This window comes from Dendropsophus ebraccatus, chromosome 12 (genome assembly GCF_027789765.1).
Source record: "Dendropsophus ebraccatus isolate aDenEbr1 chromosome 12, aDenEbr1.pat, whole genome shotgun sequence".
NCBI lineage: Eukaryota > Metazoa > Chordata > Amphibia > Anura > Hylidae > Dendropsophus > Dendropsophus ebraccatus.
This window is the reverse complement of record NC_091465.1, coordinates 12,413,670-12,429,595: the sequence shown is the minus strand read 5'-3', so window position 1 is coordinate 12,429,595 and position 15,926 is coordinate 12,413,670. Positions and strand designations below refer to the sequence as shown.

At 44.3% G+C, this 15,926-nt stretch overlaps 1 protein-coding gene across 1 annotated transcript; it reads left to right on the top strand.

Moving 5' to 3' along the window:
- Window positions 1–8,040: 8,040 nt before the first annotated feature.
- Window positions 8,041–15,423, top strand: LOC138769057 (indolethylamine N-methyltransferase-like). Its single transcript, XM_069947232.1, has 3 exons — window positions 8,041–8,198; window positions 13,741–13,948; window positions 14,593–15,423. Exons 1-3 carry the CDS (start codon window positions 8,048–8,050, stop codon window positions 15,014–15,016), a joined length of 783 nt encoding a protein of 260 aa, XP_069803333.1. The 5' UTR covers window positions 8,041–8,047; the 3' UTR covers window positions 15,017–15,423.
- Window positions 15,424–15,926: the final 503 nt, after the last annotated feature.

Sequence of the window (15,926 nt, the reverse complement as noted above, 5' to 3'; positions counted from 1 at the left end):
TTAAAGGAATCGGCATTACGGGGTTAGCGATCCTCTGCAATAATGCCGACTCCTCTAATGGTTAATATATTTAATTAATAAAACACATTTTCGTTGTAATAAAGTCACTTTCGTTGTTCAATAATTTAATTAAAATGAATCCATCATTGTGCAATTAAATATACTGTTAAAATTAATAAATATATGTATAAATAAATGTATATTTATATATATATATATATATGTTTATTTATTTACAGTATATTTAATTGCAAAAGTATAGATTTGCTTTATTTAAATTATTAAACAACAAAAGTGACTTTATTAGAACAAAAATGTGTTTTATTAATTAAATATTAACTATTACAGGAAGCTCTATTAAAGCCGGTAATTCATATTCCCGGTAATAGAGCTTTCTGTAATAATTAATACTTTACTTTAATTAAAACATCAAATGTTTCTTCTAATTATAACATCCAAGCAAAGAGGAAAGATGAGGGCACTCACCATATAGCGTGATCTTCTTTCTTTATTTCAACTTTATACGTGCATTAAAAGTGCTGGACACATCGGGCTTAACACGGACGCCAGACACCCACCAGACCAGGTAACAGCTGTTTCACGCGCATGCGCGCTTCTACAGACTGGGTCACAATAGCATTATTAGAAGAAACATTTTGATTCATATGTGCGCTCAGCTGATTGGCTGAGCGCACATATAAAGAGCCGGTCCGCAGCACAGTGACTTCATTGAGAGAAGATGGAAGATAGAAGAGAGAAGATCAAGACATTGGAGGGTGTGGGGGTGTTTTTATTTTAATTAAAAAAAAAATCACTTGTGTCTTGTCTTTATTTCTTTACTTTTTAGACTTAGTAGTGGAGGCCATCTAATAGACGGAATCCATTACTAAGTCGTGGCCTAGTGTTAGCCGATATAAAACGGCTAACACTAACCCCCCCCCCCGCATTATTACCCCAGTACCCATTGTTACCAGGGGTACTGGGAAGAGTCGGGTGCCAGTGGTCCCAGAGCGTCAAAATTGGCGCTCCTGGACTGGGCGGAGGCAGGCTGGTAATATTTAGGCTGGGGAGGGCCTAAACCAATGGCTCTTCCTACCCTGGTGTAAGCAGGCTGCTGTTGCTTGGTTTTTAACCATGTCAACCTTTAATTTGTTGCAGAGCTACAACTCCCATTTGAACTGCCAATAGCACATGATGGGAGTTATAATTCTGCAACCTGGATGACCGCAGGTTGCAAAACTACAATTCCCATCATGCCCTGATGGCAATCCATGATGGGAGTTGTAGTTCTGCAACCTGTGGTCATCCAGGTTGCAGAGCTACAACTCCCATCATGAACTGCCATCAGGGCATGATGGATGAAAATAGGGCAGGATCTAAAAGATCCTGACCTATTTTCCAGAAAAATCCTGAAGGGTGTCCGTGACTAATGTGCTCCTATGGGTCCGGAAATCCGGACAGTTTTTACAAATGTGTGAAGGGGGCCTAATAGGGCTGGGAGCGCTGTTTGCAAACATATAAGTACTCCCTATGACTGTTACACAAATCCCCCGAAAATGATCTCCTGATCTTTATGTAAATCATACTAAACTAGGCATGTGGGCGGTCCTCAGCGCTTGTGCAAGAAATCCTCCATAATCCTGCCTCTCTGATGGCCCACATGCCTAGCTAACTATGATTTACATATGTCGCTGGAGATGCATAAGGTTCATTTTCGGGGGATTTGTGTAACAGTCATAGCGAGTACACTGTATGTACACTGGTACACTGTATGTGTAGCTGCAGGGGCTAGTTGGTGGTGATTGGTTCCCTTTAATAAAAAAATAGCAAACTCTCTCTCTCTAGCCACAAACACACATATATAGCCACACATCCAGGGCACATAATATACACTTATACATATCATACATGCACTATACAGTGTTTACATTACACACATATATAGCCACACATCCAGTGCACATAATACACCTATATAGCCACACATCCAGTGCACATAATACACACCTATATAGCCACACATCCAGTGCACATAATATACACCTATATAGCCACACATCCAGTGCACATAATATACACCTATATAGCCACACATCCAGGGCACATAATATACACATATACATATCATACATGCACTATACAGTGTTTACATTACACACATATATAGCCACACATCCAGTGCACATAATACACATATATATCATACATGCATATATACACATATATACATATACAATGCTTACATCACACACACCTATATAGCCACACATCCAGTGCACATAATATACACATATATATCATACATGCACAATGTAATACTTACATTACATACTCATATGCACAAGTTACACATATCTATACTTACTCTTCCTGAAAGAGCAGGGTGCAGAGGAGGTGAAAAATCAGTCTGATATATGGAGCAGGAAGACGTCAGGAAGCCGCACAGTGTGTGCACACATCCCTTCCCTCCCTGCCGTCCCGACCATGTGACAGCTGCTGCAGACTCAGGCTTGTCAGAGCAGAAGGAGGGGAGGGGGGATTTCTTAAGGAGGCACAGGACAGTGCAAACCTCGGCCAGCGGTAACCTGGAGCAGGGTTTACAATGACAGGCTTCCCCCTGAGCTGCAGCGGTCGGGGGCCCTGGGCAATTGCCCTGCCTAGCTGAAAGAGAATCCCCAGCCACCTCACTGACCTTTTAATCTGCAACCAGGGACAGCAACAGCATGATAGATATTGCCCCTGCACAGCTGCCCCCTGCTGAGAAGCAATCCTGGCTACTTCATAGAGAATGCCTCATCTTCTAATCGATTTCCTCTCAGCTGGATGCCACAGGATCGGCATTACATCATGCTGAGTGGGAGCAGGGAAAGGCACAAACTGTAGATCTATGAGGGCTCACAGCTACAGGTACTTATTGTAGATCCAGCAGAGGCAGAGAGGGGAGGCAGATAAACGCATGCTCCACCAGAAAAACTTACATGGTCGGACAGAGGAGCTTCATTAGAACCAACAGGGGGTGCCATACATGTTATGGAAGGTAATTATCTTTACAGGGGGGGATTATTTTAATGAAGTGTATATTGCAAATATGTTTAGTTTTCTGTTCTCCTGTTAAGCATAATAAAGTCTATTGGTGGCAGAACCCCTTTAAGGCTATTGGGTCGCTCCCAGTTTTCAACGGCTTGGACCTTTAGAGGGTCCATACTTAACGAGTTTGAGGTTATTTTATACCCCAAGAATGAGACCTCCTGTATGCCAAATTGGCATTTTGACAGCTTGGCACACAAATGATTTACTCTCAGAAGCTCCATGACAGTACGGACATGCAAAATGTGAGAAGACCAATCGGGGGAAAAGATCAAAATGTCATCAAGATAAACCACCAGAAAACGACCAAGATATTCGCGGAAGACATCATTGACAAAATGTTGGAAGACTGCCGAAGCATTGCATAACCCAAAAGGCATGACCAAATATTCGAAATGGCCTTCTGGGGTATTAAAGGCAGTCTTCCACTCATCGCCCTCCTTAATTCTAATCAGATTGTGGGCTCCCCTTAAACCTATCTTAACCATCTAGCACCCACAATCTGATTGAAAAGGTCAGGGATGAGAGGCAGCGGGTGCTGGTTCTTGACCGTGATCTTGTTAAGCTCACGATAGTCAATACAGGGTCTAAGTCCACCGTCTTTTTTGCCCACAAAAAAGAATCCTGCCCCCAAAGGAGAAGAGGAGGGGCGGATATGGCCCTTACGTAAACTCTCCTTTATATACTCCCGCATGCCCTCTCTTTCTGGACAGGACAGGTTAAATATACGCCCCTTGGGATATTTAGCCCCTGGAATGAGATCAACAGAGCAATCATAAGGTCGATGGGGGGGCAACCCCTCCACCGAATTCTCGTCGAACACATCCGCATAATCTGCCAAAAACTCTGGAATCTCCCCTTCTCTGGGGGAACATTTCGCAAGTGATATAGCAATACAGTGGGGAGCACACTTAGGCCCCCATCGAATAAGTTCCCTGCTGGACCAATCAAACACCGGATTGTGTGCTTCCAGCCAGGGTAACTCCAAGATTACATCAGAGGACAAATCCTGCATAAGAAGGAAATCAAGGGTCTCAACATGAACAGACCCCACCTTAACTTCAAGGCGGGGGGGTAATATACCATACATTCCCTTGGGAAAAGGGGGCTGAGTCTGCTCCTGTGACATTCACTGGACACCTGAGCCGAAGTGGACATGCCTTCAAGCCAGACCAAAACACAGGATTGATGAAATTCGCTGATGACCCAGAATCTACCTGGGCATACCCAGAAATGCATCTATCCCCCAAGACCAAAGATACAGGCAGTAACAGTTTGTTCCTTTGAGAGAAGGTTACCTGTGCGCCTGAGTGACCCCCTCGATAGTCGCTCAGGCGCCTGGAGCTTTCTGGCGGTGGTTCCGGCCTGGAAGGACATTGCCGTACTATATCCTACATTCCCACAGTACAGGCAGAGGTTGTACTGTAAGTGATGTGCTCGTCTGGCCTTTGCATCGGTGGCGTCTTCCCGAGAGGGTGAGACAGGAGGGGGAGGTTTAGAGAAGGAGGTTGGAGACAAAGAGGGTCTAGTCAGATCTGGGGAACCCCTCTCCCTTTGTCGGTCCCTCAACCGTCGATCCAGCCTTATGGCCAAGGTCATACACTCCTCTAGGGTGTCAGGAGTCGGGTAGGCCACTAACATGTCCTTTAGTCGGTCGCTCAGCCCGGCCCGGAATTGGAACCGGAGAGCAGAGTTGTTCCAAGTGGAAGGGCTGCTCCACTGTCGGAATTCTGAACAATAGTCCTCTACTGGACGTTCACCTTGCCATAACCTGGTTAATTGTCAACTGTTTGTAGGTCGGGGGAGTCAGGTGACAGGGAGAAGGCCCATTCCTGAGGTGGTCCTTGGAGGAGGGACAAAACAATGCCCACCCTCTGCGACTCATCTCCAGAGGAATGAGGACACAGTCGAAAGAACAGCTTACAACCCTCCCGGAAAGTGCAGAAGCATCTCCTGTCCCCCTTAAATTTCTCTGGGAGCTGGATAGGAGGCTCAGGAGGTATCGGGGAGGTCATGGTAAGCTGTCGGGGGGCCATCTCCTGCACTTGGACCCTGTCAGCCAGCTCCTGCACCATAGTGTTGAGCTGCTGCATGTGATCCACTATTGTGGTCATGGTGTCCATGGTGTCCGTGAGGCAAAACCAGTAGCCTGGCTATTCTGTCAGGACCGGGGAGGCAGGGACAAGACACAACAGTGAGCCCTGATGCTGAACCCACCAACTGTCCCTACCTGCTTGCCTCAATCGGCCCTAGGCGGCCGTGGACAACCACGAAGATGTTCCCTATACTGAGTAAGTGCAACAAAGAACAAGACAGACATACAAACACAATATAGAATAGTCAAACAGGCAAAGTCAAAAAACCAAGCAGGCAGCGCAGTACAAAACAAGTAGCAGTCGGATAGTCAAAAGTCAAAGCCAGAGGTCAGGTAACACAGATGAGCAAGCAGAGGGAGATAGGATGGGGAGCGCAGGAATAGACAAGGGTTAGCTGGGATCCGGATGTTAATCAAAATAGCCAGCGCTGGGACTCAGTACCAGCTTTGATTTATGCTGACCAAGAGCCCGGTCTGGATCCCCATTGGACCAGCGCTCTGATCATCCAGGTTACAGACAGGCAGAGAGACCCATCAATCACAGAGACCAGACAGGTGAAAAATCAAGTCCAGAAGCTTCTCAGCTTAAGGGGCCTATTCCACCGGACGATTATCATTTGCATAATCGTTAACGATTAACGATCTCAAACGACAGCTATTGCGAAAGACCTGAAAACGTTCACTCATTTCCATGGAACGATAATCGTTACTTATGATCGTAAATGCGATTGTTTTTTCTTCGCTATCTATTCGCTATTGTGTTCGTATCTATTGCGAACGACCAAAAGATGTCTTATTCAATGCGAACGTTTTGCGAACGAGCAACGATAAAAATAGGTCCAGGTCTTATAAAGCGATCAACGATTTCTTGTTCAATCCTTAATCGTTAACTGCATTTCAACCGAAAGATTATAGTTTAGATTCGAACGATTTAACGATAATCTGAACGATAATCGTCCGGTGGAATAGGGCCCTAACTTCTGCATTGCCGGAAGCTGAGAAGCAATTGGGTGTGGCACACAAAAGCAAAACACCAGGCCCAGTTCAGACCAGGCTACTGCAGATTCCTGACACAGCATACTTTTGGGTCTGCCATGGCTACAGAAACATGAACCTAACTACAATACCGGAGAATATGGTTCCTGTCTTCTGCTTCTGTGATCACCTTGTCTAGTGGGAGCCTCCACTCCTCAGGCGACCGGTCCTATAACCCCTGCCTCTGCCTGTACCCTATCATGACTTTGCATATTTCTTCTATAAGAAGCAGGCAGAGACTCTTCCACTGCATTGACCATATGACTGCTCCATCGAATTGATGCCCGGTACTACGCCTTTTTGTGGCAGAGTTTACTTACTCTCACAGCCCAAGACGGAGGCAATGTCAGCTTATATCAAGGTAAACCTTGATGGGTTTCAGTAATCATCTCCAGACAGGGCAGGTTTTCTTTTTTTCGTGGAGAAAAAGGATGAATCCTTGACTACAGGGGCCTGAATAAGATTACTGTCAAGAACCGCTTTCTGCTCCCACTCATTTCAGAACTCTTCGATCAGATCCGGGAGGCCAAAATATTCACTAAACTGGATCTCCAGAGTGTTTTATGTTTGTACAGCTTTGCTCTAAATAAGCGATTTATAGTACAATATTGAATGTTTTAATTTAGTTAAATATTTCTTTTATTTCATTGGTCAGTGGCCAAGTCGCACTGACTTGGCCACAGAGAAATGAAATAAAAGAAATATTTAACTGTATTTGCACTAGCTTTAAAGGGAACCATTCACCCCGTGGCCCCGGCAGAAACTGACATACAGTGACATAAAGTTCAATATACTTACCACATCGCTCCCGTTCCCGTCCCGGATCCCGTTGACACGGAGAAATCGGCGATTCTTCTTCTTGCGCCCATTATGGTAATGAGCGCCGCCGGGCCCGAAGTCCAGCCTTCTCCCCGCCTCCGACACTTGATTGACGCCGGGTCTTCTTCCTCCTCGTCTTCTTCCTTCTCGACGGATCTCGCGCAGGCACTGTGACAGTAGTTTTCGGCGCATGCGCAGTTCACAATTGATGCCGCTCGGCAGCTCCACTGTTTACTGCGCGTGCGCCGATTGTCTCGAGCACGTATCCAGTTTACCGCGCAGGCGCAGAAGAGGCGGGTATTCGTCAGAAGACTGAAGACTGAAGACGTCAATCAAGTTCCAGGAGGCGTGCATGGGCGGCGACGAGAAGAGGACCTCATGAATAAGTTGGACTCATCTGTCGTTTCCTATGGACGTTGGACTCATCTCAGCTCATTACCATAATGGGCACAAGAAGAAGAATCGCAGATTTCTCCGTGTCAACAACGGGATCCGGGACGGGACCGGGAGCGATGTGGTAAGTATATTGACCTTTATGTCACTGTATGTCAGTTTCTGCCGGGGCCACGGGGTGAATGGTTCCCTTTAAAAATGGTTGTCCTGGGTATTTAAAAAGAAAGAAAATCAGGAGACAACTGGGAAAGGCATAGAAATAAAATAAAAATAATAATAATAAAAAAAAAAGCAGTAGAGTCGTTGTTTATTCTATGAATCCCTTTGGCTAAAGTATTTCAATTAATATTGTATGGTGGAACATATACTTTATGAAGACTCCATTGCAGACCTCTGAGATTCTTTCCCTTTTGTCTCTTTAACCATAAAACTGAGCTGTTTAATTAAAGATGGTTGTGGTTTGATGTAAATTCTTTATCACAGGTTCCCATGACTGGTGCATGAAGAGAATAACTCATGATGAGAGACGCTATGTTTACTGATTCATTCTAAGTCTACATATATTTGATGAACACTGGAGAAGAGTGACCAACCCTTTCTATAATACAGGACAAGACGATGGCTTCCAGCACCCATAAGCTCTATCATGTCCACGGCTTTGATTCCAGACAACATCTAGAGAATTATATGTCAGATAAACCTGAAATGGGCTTTGAAGAGGATTCTTTGAAATTTCCTATCGAAAGTTTTGCAAAAACCTTCTCTAAAGGTAGGTCCTTTAACCCTATTACAACCAAAGTTATTGATGTCCTAATGCCCAGGTCAAATTTTTCACCTCAGTCAGAGGATTATCATAATAAACATTACTATCATGATGATTAGCAGGAGACACCTGAGTGCACATGGTTTTAATCCCTCCTGTTTTTTCCCATTCTGTTTGCTGCAGCTATGGTGAGCGCAATACCTTATCCAGACTTGTGCTGCTTGGGGACGACCTTCTCCACCGGCGGTGCTGGCCGCGTTCTGGTGTGGTGTTTTTGGGTCTGGTCCTGTGGCATGGGGGTCGCAGGGCCGTCCCATGGCCCCCGTTCCCTGACTGTGCACGCCTGCGGGGTTGGTGGCCACTGACTGGCACGGTGTGGACTTAGTGTAGGGACCCATGTGTATCAGATACCGGCACGAGGTACATGGGGCAGTATGGCTTGATCAATTCATACACAAAATTCTGATGTGTTTTTTATTTAGCCTAGGGGCACTAGTATCAGCCATAGGTGTGAGGTGCAGCACTCTGTTTCTTCCCTGAACCGCATTTTGCTTCTCTCTTTTCTCCATGTTTTGCACTCCTCCTGGTGAGACCCACATGACCGCAATTAGCAGGAGACACCTGAGTGCACATGGTTTTAATCCCTCCTGTTTTTTCCCATTCTGTTTGCTGCAGCTATGGTGAGTGTAATACCTTATCCAGACTTGTGCTGCTTGGGGGCGACCTTCTCCACCGGCGGTGCTGGCCGCGTTCTGGTGTGGTGTTTTTGGGTCTGGTCCTGTGGCATGGGGGTCGCAGGCCGTCCCATGGCCCCCGTTCCCTGGCTGTGCACGCCTGCAGGGTTGGTGGCCACTGACTGGCACGGTGTGGACTTAGTGTAGGGACCCATGTGTATCAGATACCGGCACGAGGTACATGGGGCAGTGTGGCTTGATCAATTCATACACAAAATTCTGATGTGTTTTTTATTTAGCCTAGCGGCACTAGTATCAGCCATAGGTGTGAGGTGCAGCACTCTGTTTCTTCCCTGAACCACTATCATGATGATCCCGCAGAGGACACAGAGCTTGTTTGTGCTCCTAAGACTGCATTCCCACGATCCTGACGGATCACGGACGTGGAATGCATGTACTGGAGTTCCCCCGCGCCCGGACAGCATCTGTAATTTGATGCTGGGAGCGGGGGAGATTGTATTCGTAAGCGCCACGCTGTAATGAATCAGCCGCGCGGTGCTCTTACTACAGCGCGGTGCTTATGAATACAGTCTCCCCCGCTCTGTCCACGCGCGGGCGGACTCCGGTACATGCATTTCACGTCCGTGATCCATCAGGATCACGGAACGTGGGAATGCAGCCATAGGTTATGGGATCATCATGATAATAACTATAGCTGAAGACAGAACCACCCTACTGCCCATTAGGAGAGGAGAAAAAATTTCTTCTTATGGAAACAAAGTAGTACTCCAGCAATTTTTTTCCCCACTGGAGTACCCCTTTAAATTACTTTATTTTAGATAGTAAACTCTAAATAACTAACTTAAACGGGTAAACTTGTCTATCTGTGTGGTAGAGATTAAAGGGGTGACCTACATTGCCCCAGTCATATCAACTTTAAAGAGCAGAGCAAACATATATAGGGTCTCTTAGCGGAGTCATTTTTCCTCCAACTACTCAGTAAGAAATTACTACTTAAAGACCAATAAAACCTTATGCACTAAAACATACAGTGGTACATAGCAGATTTACAGAGTTCCTAAGACCATATAAATGATAAATGATCATAGTAAATTTCCATCCAGTGACATACTGTCGGTCGCTTTGTCTTTTGCATGTCCATCCAGTCCAGACCACCAGCAACCACCATATGTCTCCCTCATGGGCGTAGCTAGGTCTCTCTCTCTCTCTCTCTCTCTTACACACTATCAGGAGGGGGTGCGAGACAGAATGGCAGAGGGGCAAAGTGCATCATTGTTCTTATGGTCCGGCCATCATTATAAATAAGGCAGGAGCCCTTATGGTTAAATACATACTGTAGATGAAGGAGCAGGCTAACTTCTACTTAACCCCTTATGTACTGCAGTGTATGAGTGATCCAATGTTCTCTTACATGCTTCAACACAAAAAAAAGAGTTAAAAAGGAAGACAAGGAGATCTGTTTCACTGCTCCTGCACTGATAACCCCTGACCTCTGGATGGAGCTCATCACATTTTCCTACTTGATTGTAGCAGCCGTCAGGGGGTTATTAGAGCAGTGAAGCAGAGATCTCCTTATCCTCAGAAAGACACAGGACAGCTCTTTTTTTCCCTGTGCATTTCTGCCCCCCTCCCCCACGGGCCCCATAGCAGCTGCCTACCCTGCCTCTATTGTAGCTACGCCACGGGTCTCCCTGATTTATAGTGCTCTAAACAGTTATAAGGCTCCTTTGGTGTCCCGTGCATTAAGGCGAGAGTAAAGTGGGCTGGGGGAAGTGATATCTAGATCTCCCTAGTGGGGTAGGTTAATTGCTTCGAATGGTGTACTACAATTTAATGGGGAACTATGAGCAGGTTAGATTAATCTAACCTGCTGATAGCAACCTTTTGTGCGCGGGATGCTAAGGAAGAAGGTATGTCTCTTACCTTCATCCTCTGCGGCATTCCCGTGCTGTTAGTTGTGCCCAGTAAGCTTTTAGTTGCACTGGGGGCGGGGCTACTGACCCTCAGAGCACCAATCCGACAAGCCCCCTCTATTGATAATCATTAGAGGGGGGTCAGATCAGTGCTGTGAGGAGCAGTAGCTTCACCCCCAATGCTCCCAATGGCTTACCGGGCAAAACTAAAATAATGGGAATGGCCCCAAAGATCAAGGTAACAGTGATAAATTCCTCCTCAGTGCCCCCTTCCCAATAGGGAACTATCAGCAGGTTAGATTTGTCTAACCTGCTGATAGTTCCCCTTTTACCTTTTATTGGTGATGCATTATCAATGAGTAGTTGGATTTGGATGAACACAGATTTATCGCTTGCAGGTATTAATTCATAAAGCCAGGATATTGGGTGTATGCATTTTTTTTTTAGCTGAGGGCATTATATTCAGTCTTTTATTGTATTATATTTCAAAAGGGATATGAGAATCAACCTAGCAGCATATTTTTATATTTTATTATAGCGTGTGCATTGGTATTGTGTATTCTTGTACATTGATATAGACTCCTCTCTCTTAAGCTATTAGTATGTACTTTCCACCACAAGGTAAGAGCCAGCAGTAGGTAGCTTCCCCAGTATACAGATGCCTTAGTAGTTTTCTCAGTATACAAGATCCTAGTAAGTAGGATTTTCATTAAATAAGTCTACAGTAAGAAGTTTCCCCAATATACAGGGCCCTAGTAGGTAGTTTCCCTACTATACATACCCCCAGTAGTTGGTATAGGAAGAGATAGGGCTGCACAAGTTAGTAGTTAGTAGCCTTGTTAATAGCCTTGGAGAAAGGTGACCAATAAGTAGTTTACCAGTACATGGGCCCCCAGAAAAGTAACATATATTTTTTTATTAAATTTTCAACAATTTTTACAGGAACAATATTTAACAGTAGGGTCATTGTCAGAGGAACTAGACAAGGCATTGACTTTAACAAAGCCAGAGTTAACTAACAAAAGGAGATAATGAGTAATGCAACAAGAGTTGGTGCCAAACATAGAATGCAACCCTATCGCTAACTAATTTTTAAAGGATATATATGCAGAAGTCCGTAAGTACTGTCCAGTGAAGTAATGGAAAGGCCTCCTGCTTTTCTCCCGCTAGCAAGAATCTTGTTGCACACTGATGAGGGGCAAATGCCCCAAGACAGCTGTCTGTGGATGGATACCTTGCTTGGGTATTTTCAAAGTCATGTTATACTTGGCTGTAGCTTTTTGGAAGGTGGTTTCATTGACTGGAGACCCTCCTTGACTTGGTTGTTCCTTCTCGGTTGAAAATCTGACTAGTTCACTGATGTTAAAGTGAGTCTGTACCCACAATCTGACCACCCCAAACCACTTGTACCTTCGGATAGCTGCTTTTAATCCAAGATCTGTCCTGCGGTCCTTTCGGTGATGGAGTTATTGTCATAAAAAATTACTTTCAAAATTGCAGCCCCATGTCCTACGGCCGTATCTGTTTCCTAACTTTGCACCACCTCTCTGTCCTTCCCCCCCCCCCCCCCCCTTCATCATTAGGAATGCCACTGGAACATTTACTCCTGTTTGAACATTGCACAGGTGTCTTAACGATCCAACCCTGTGTGCCAGTCTCTCACAGCTGACGAATAGGAGGCAATCTGCCTGGAGCATTCCTAATGATGAGGAGGGTGGGGAGGAGGGACGGAGGGGTGGTGCAAAGTAAGGGCACAGATACGCCCGTAGGGCACGGGACTGCAATTTTAAAAGTAATTTTTTATGACAATAACTGCATCACCTGCCAAACGGACCTCAGGACAGATCTTGGATTAAAAGCAGATATCCGAAGGTACAAGCAATTTGTAGGTACAGAGTCGCTTTAAGAAAAACGTCATGTTGTCTCTGCAGTATTTTTACATTGCTTCCTGGGGGGAAATGTTACTTGATTCACTGATGTTGAGAAATATGTGATGGTGTTTCTGCAGTGTTTTGGTTTATCTCACAGAGGTCAATCATCATTTTTTTGAATGCATCTTCTAGGCAATGGCGTAGCTACCATAGAGGCAGGAAAGGCGGTTGCTATGGGGCCCTTGGAGGGAGGAGGCCCAGAGAAGATAAGAGCCTCCTGTGTCCTTTTGCTTAACCCCTTATGTACTGCACTGTGTAAGTGACCCAGTGTTCTCTTACATTCTGCAACACAAAAAAAGGTTAACAATTAGCTCTCTACCTCACTACTCTGATAACCTCTGAGGTTATCAGTGAAGGAGAGAGCTAATTGTCTTCTGTATTAACCCTTTGTTTGTGTTGCAGCATGTAAGAGAACACTTGGTCACTCACGCATTGCAGTAAATAAAGGGTTAAGCAAAAGGTAGTCTGCTCCTGCACCTATATATATAACTATATAACCATGAGGCTCCTAATAGGCTGTTATAGTTATATACAGTGGATGGACAGAACAAGCAGACATTGGCTTTCTCCTCTGCCAGTCACTTTTGTGGCTGCACACAGGATTCTGCCTCTGGCCACGAGAGATTGATTTATTTATTTATTTATTTTTTCCCACATCACCGAATATATGTATATATATATATATATATATATATATATATATATATATATATATATATATATATATATAGTATATATTAGGGTGTAGGGGGGGGCCTCATACAGTTTTTTGCTATGGGGCCCCATAAATCCTAGCTATGCCCCTGCTTACAGGAGAGACACTCCCAGACTCTAATGCATCCAAATCTAACCTTCATAGAACAGGATTTTTGTGCTGTTTTTCTGTAGTTTGGGGGATTGAAAATCCACTGATTACACCTTATACTGGAGGTGATACGAGTCATTACTTATCTACTATGTGGTTCAAATGTTAGAAGCTTCAATATTTGGATTTTTTCTTTTTTTGCAGGTCATATTAAAGGAGATGTCCTGATTGACCTCAGTGCTGGTTCTTTTGTCCACCATCTCTATGCCGCCTGTGAATTTTTTAAACACATCATAGTGCTGAAGGTCAGTGAGAGATGCATCCTGGAGCTGAAGAGATGGCTGGACACACGGACAGGAGCGTTTGATTGGGGCCATGCCACAAAAATTCATTTAGACATAGAAGAAAAGAGGTGAGGTATATGTCCACATTTAAAGAGAAACCCATTTTCATTGTTGCTACTGTACATAAAATATGAAGCAGATCTACAATATGTTTAGGTAGCATGTCTCCGGTCTACTTTACTTATGCACGTTTAATGTATTCAAAATTAAGGGGGAGATTTATGAAAGGGTTTAAATATACATCTGGTGTAAACTGCCCACAGCCCACTGAGAACAATATTCACCTCCATAAGTTCCTTAATATTAAGCGAGCATGCACACGTCCATGATATAAGCTCCGCAAGCTGACTATATACCGTGGACTGAACTCTTGACCACTCTCACTACTCATTTATTATGAAAACAGGAGCCCCAAAACAGTTAAAGCTCAGTGTTCCTGTATTGGTAAAGCCATGTCAGTTCAACAGCAAAGAGGTTTCGGAACTCTCTGCATCATAATAAATTATGATGCCGGGAGTTCCATAAGAAGTTAAGAGTTCAGTCTGTGGTATATAGTCAGCTTGAGGAGCTTATATCACGGATGTGTGCATGTCACCTTAGGGGTACAATAAGAAGGGTCCAATACTGGAATCCAGAGCTAACTACTTGCATTCTACTGTAGTCATGTTGACTGTAGAACCATTGTTTTCTTCATTTTTCCCATTTCTTTCAGTGATGAGTTACAGAACAAAGAAGGAAAAGTGAGATCAACAATTCCACATGTAGTGAAATGTCACTTTGAGAAGGAAAATATGACGGATCCGATAGTCTTACCACCAGCCGATTGTATCATCAGTTGTGGGCTGTTAGATCATGTCTGCAAAGACCAAGATGATTACATCAGATTTCTGAGGAAGTGCTCAAGGTTGCTGAAACCTGGAGGACACCTCATAATAATTGGGGCTTTAGATATGACATATTGCACAGTCGGAAAAGACAGGCTACACATTTTCACATACAATGAGGATTTTGCCAGGAAAGCTCTAGTTGGAGAAGGATTTGTTATTGATGACTGTAAGGTTAAGAAGAGAACGGCTGTGAGTGACCTCACTGACTATAAGGCCCTCATATTCATTGCTGCTCACAAGCAGAACTAGATCTGACTAATCATTCACCCTCCATTCACTGGCAAAATCTGTTTTAAGAGATTACCTGATGTAATCAAAGCTTACACTGTTCATTACTGTTCTATACTGTCCTCCATTCATCTGCAATTTCTGTGTGTGCAATGTATGAAAAACATCATTGCAAGTTAGACAAATAGAAATGAAGCCTGAAGACAGGTAACATAGTCAAATAGCCAGATACATATAATGATCAGTGGATGATTCCTGTGAGTCCCATTTGAAACACACAATGTGATCAGCTAATTGTCAAGTAAGATGGGCCCAAAGCAGAGAACTCCTTTCATTTTGTGTAATACTTGTTATAATTTATAAACAATGAATTGCTTGGTCTTTAGTATAGAATGTGTTGTGTTTTGTACAAATACTTACCATACCATGCCATAAGAATTATAGGTTATATCTTATGCATTTATTAGGAATCCTACTGCTTATTGGTCTATGCCAGTATTGCTCGGGCATCTTCTGGGAAAATACAGGAGCCTGATGTCTTGCGATCAGCTGTTTTTATTCTGTTTCCTGTTTGCCTTGTGTGAATACTGTAATAAAGTAAAGAGTATCACATTTTACTCTTTGTGTCCTTTACTAGGGTGGGAATTTTATAACTTTCTTATATGTGGGCGAGGGGGCGGGTACACGCCAAGAGTCTGTGATGAGACCCGTAGGTGCTCATTAAGGTGTACGGCCTTCAAATTGTTTATCTCTGGCACTTTCATCAAAATAATACCACACAGCAGTAAAACTTCCCCTCCACAAGAGGTTGCTCCAGTGAACACTTACTATGGCCCACCTTGAAGCCCATGATACAGATCCCTTCCCCTCTGAAACACTGGGTCCAGTTGGCTCACCAGTCGGACCAGTTGCTTCCTCGTCCACCACCTTC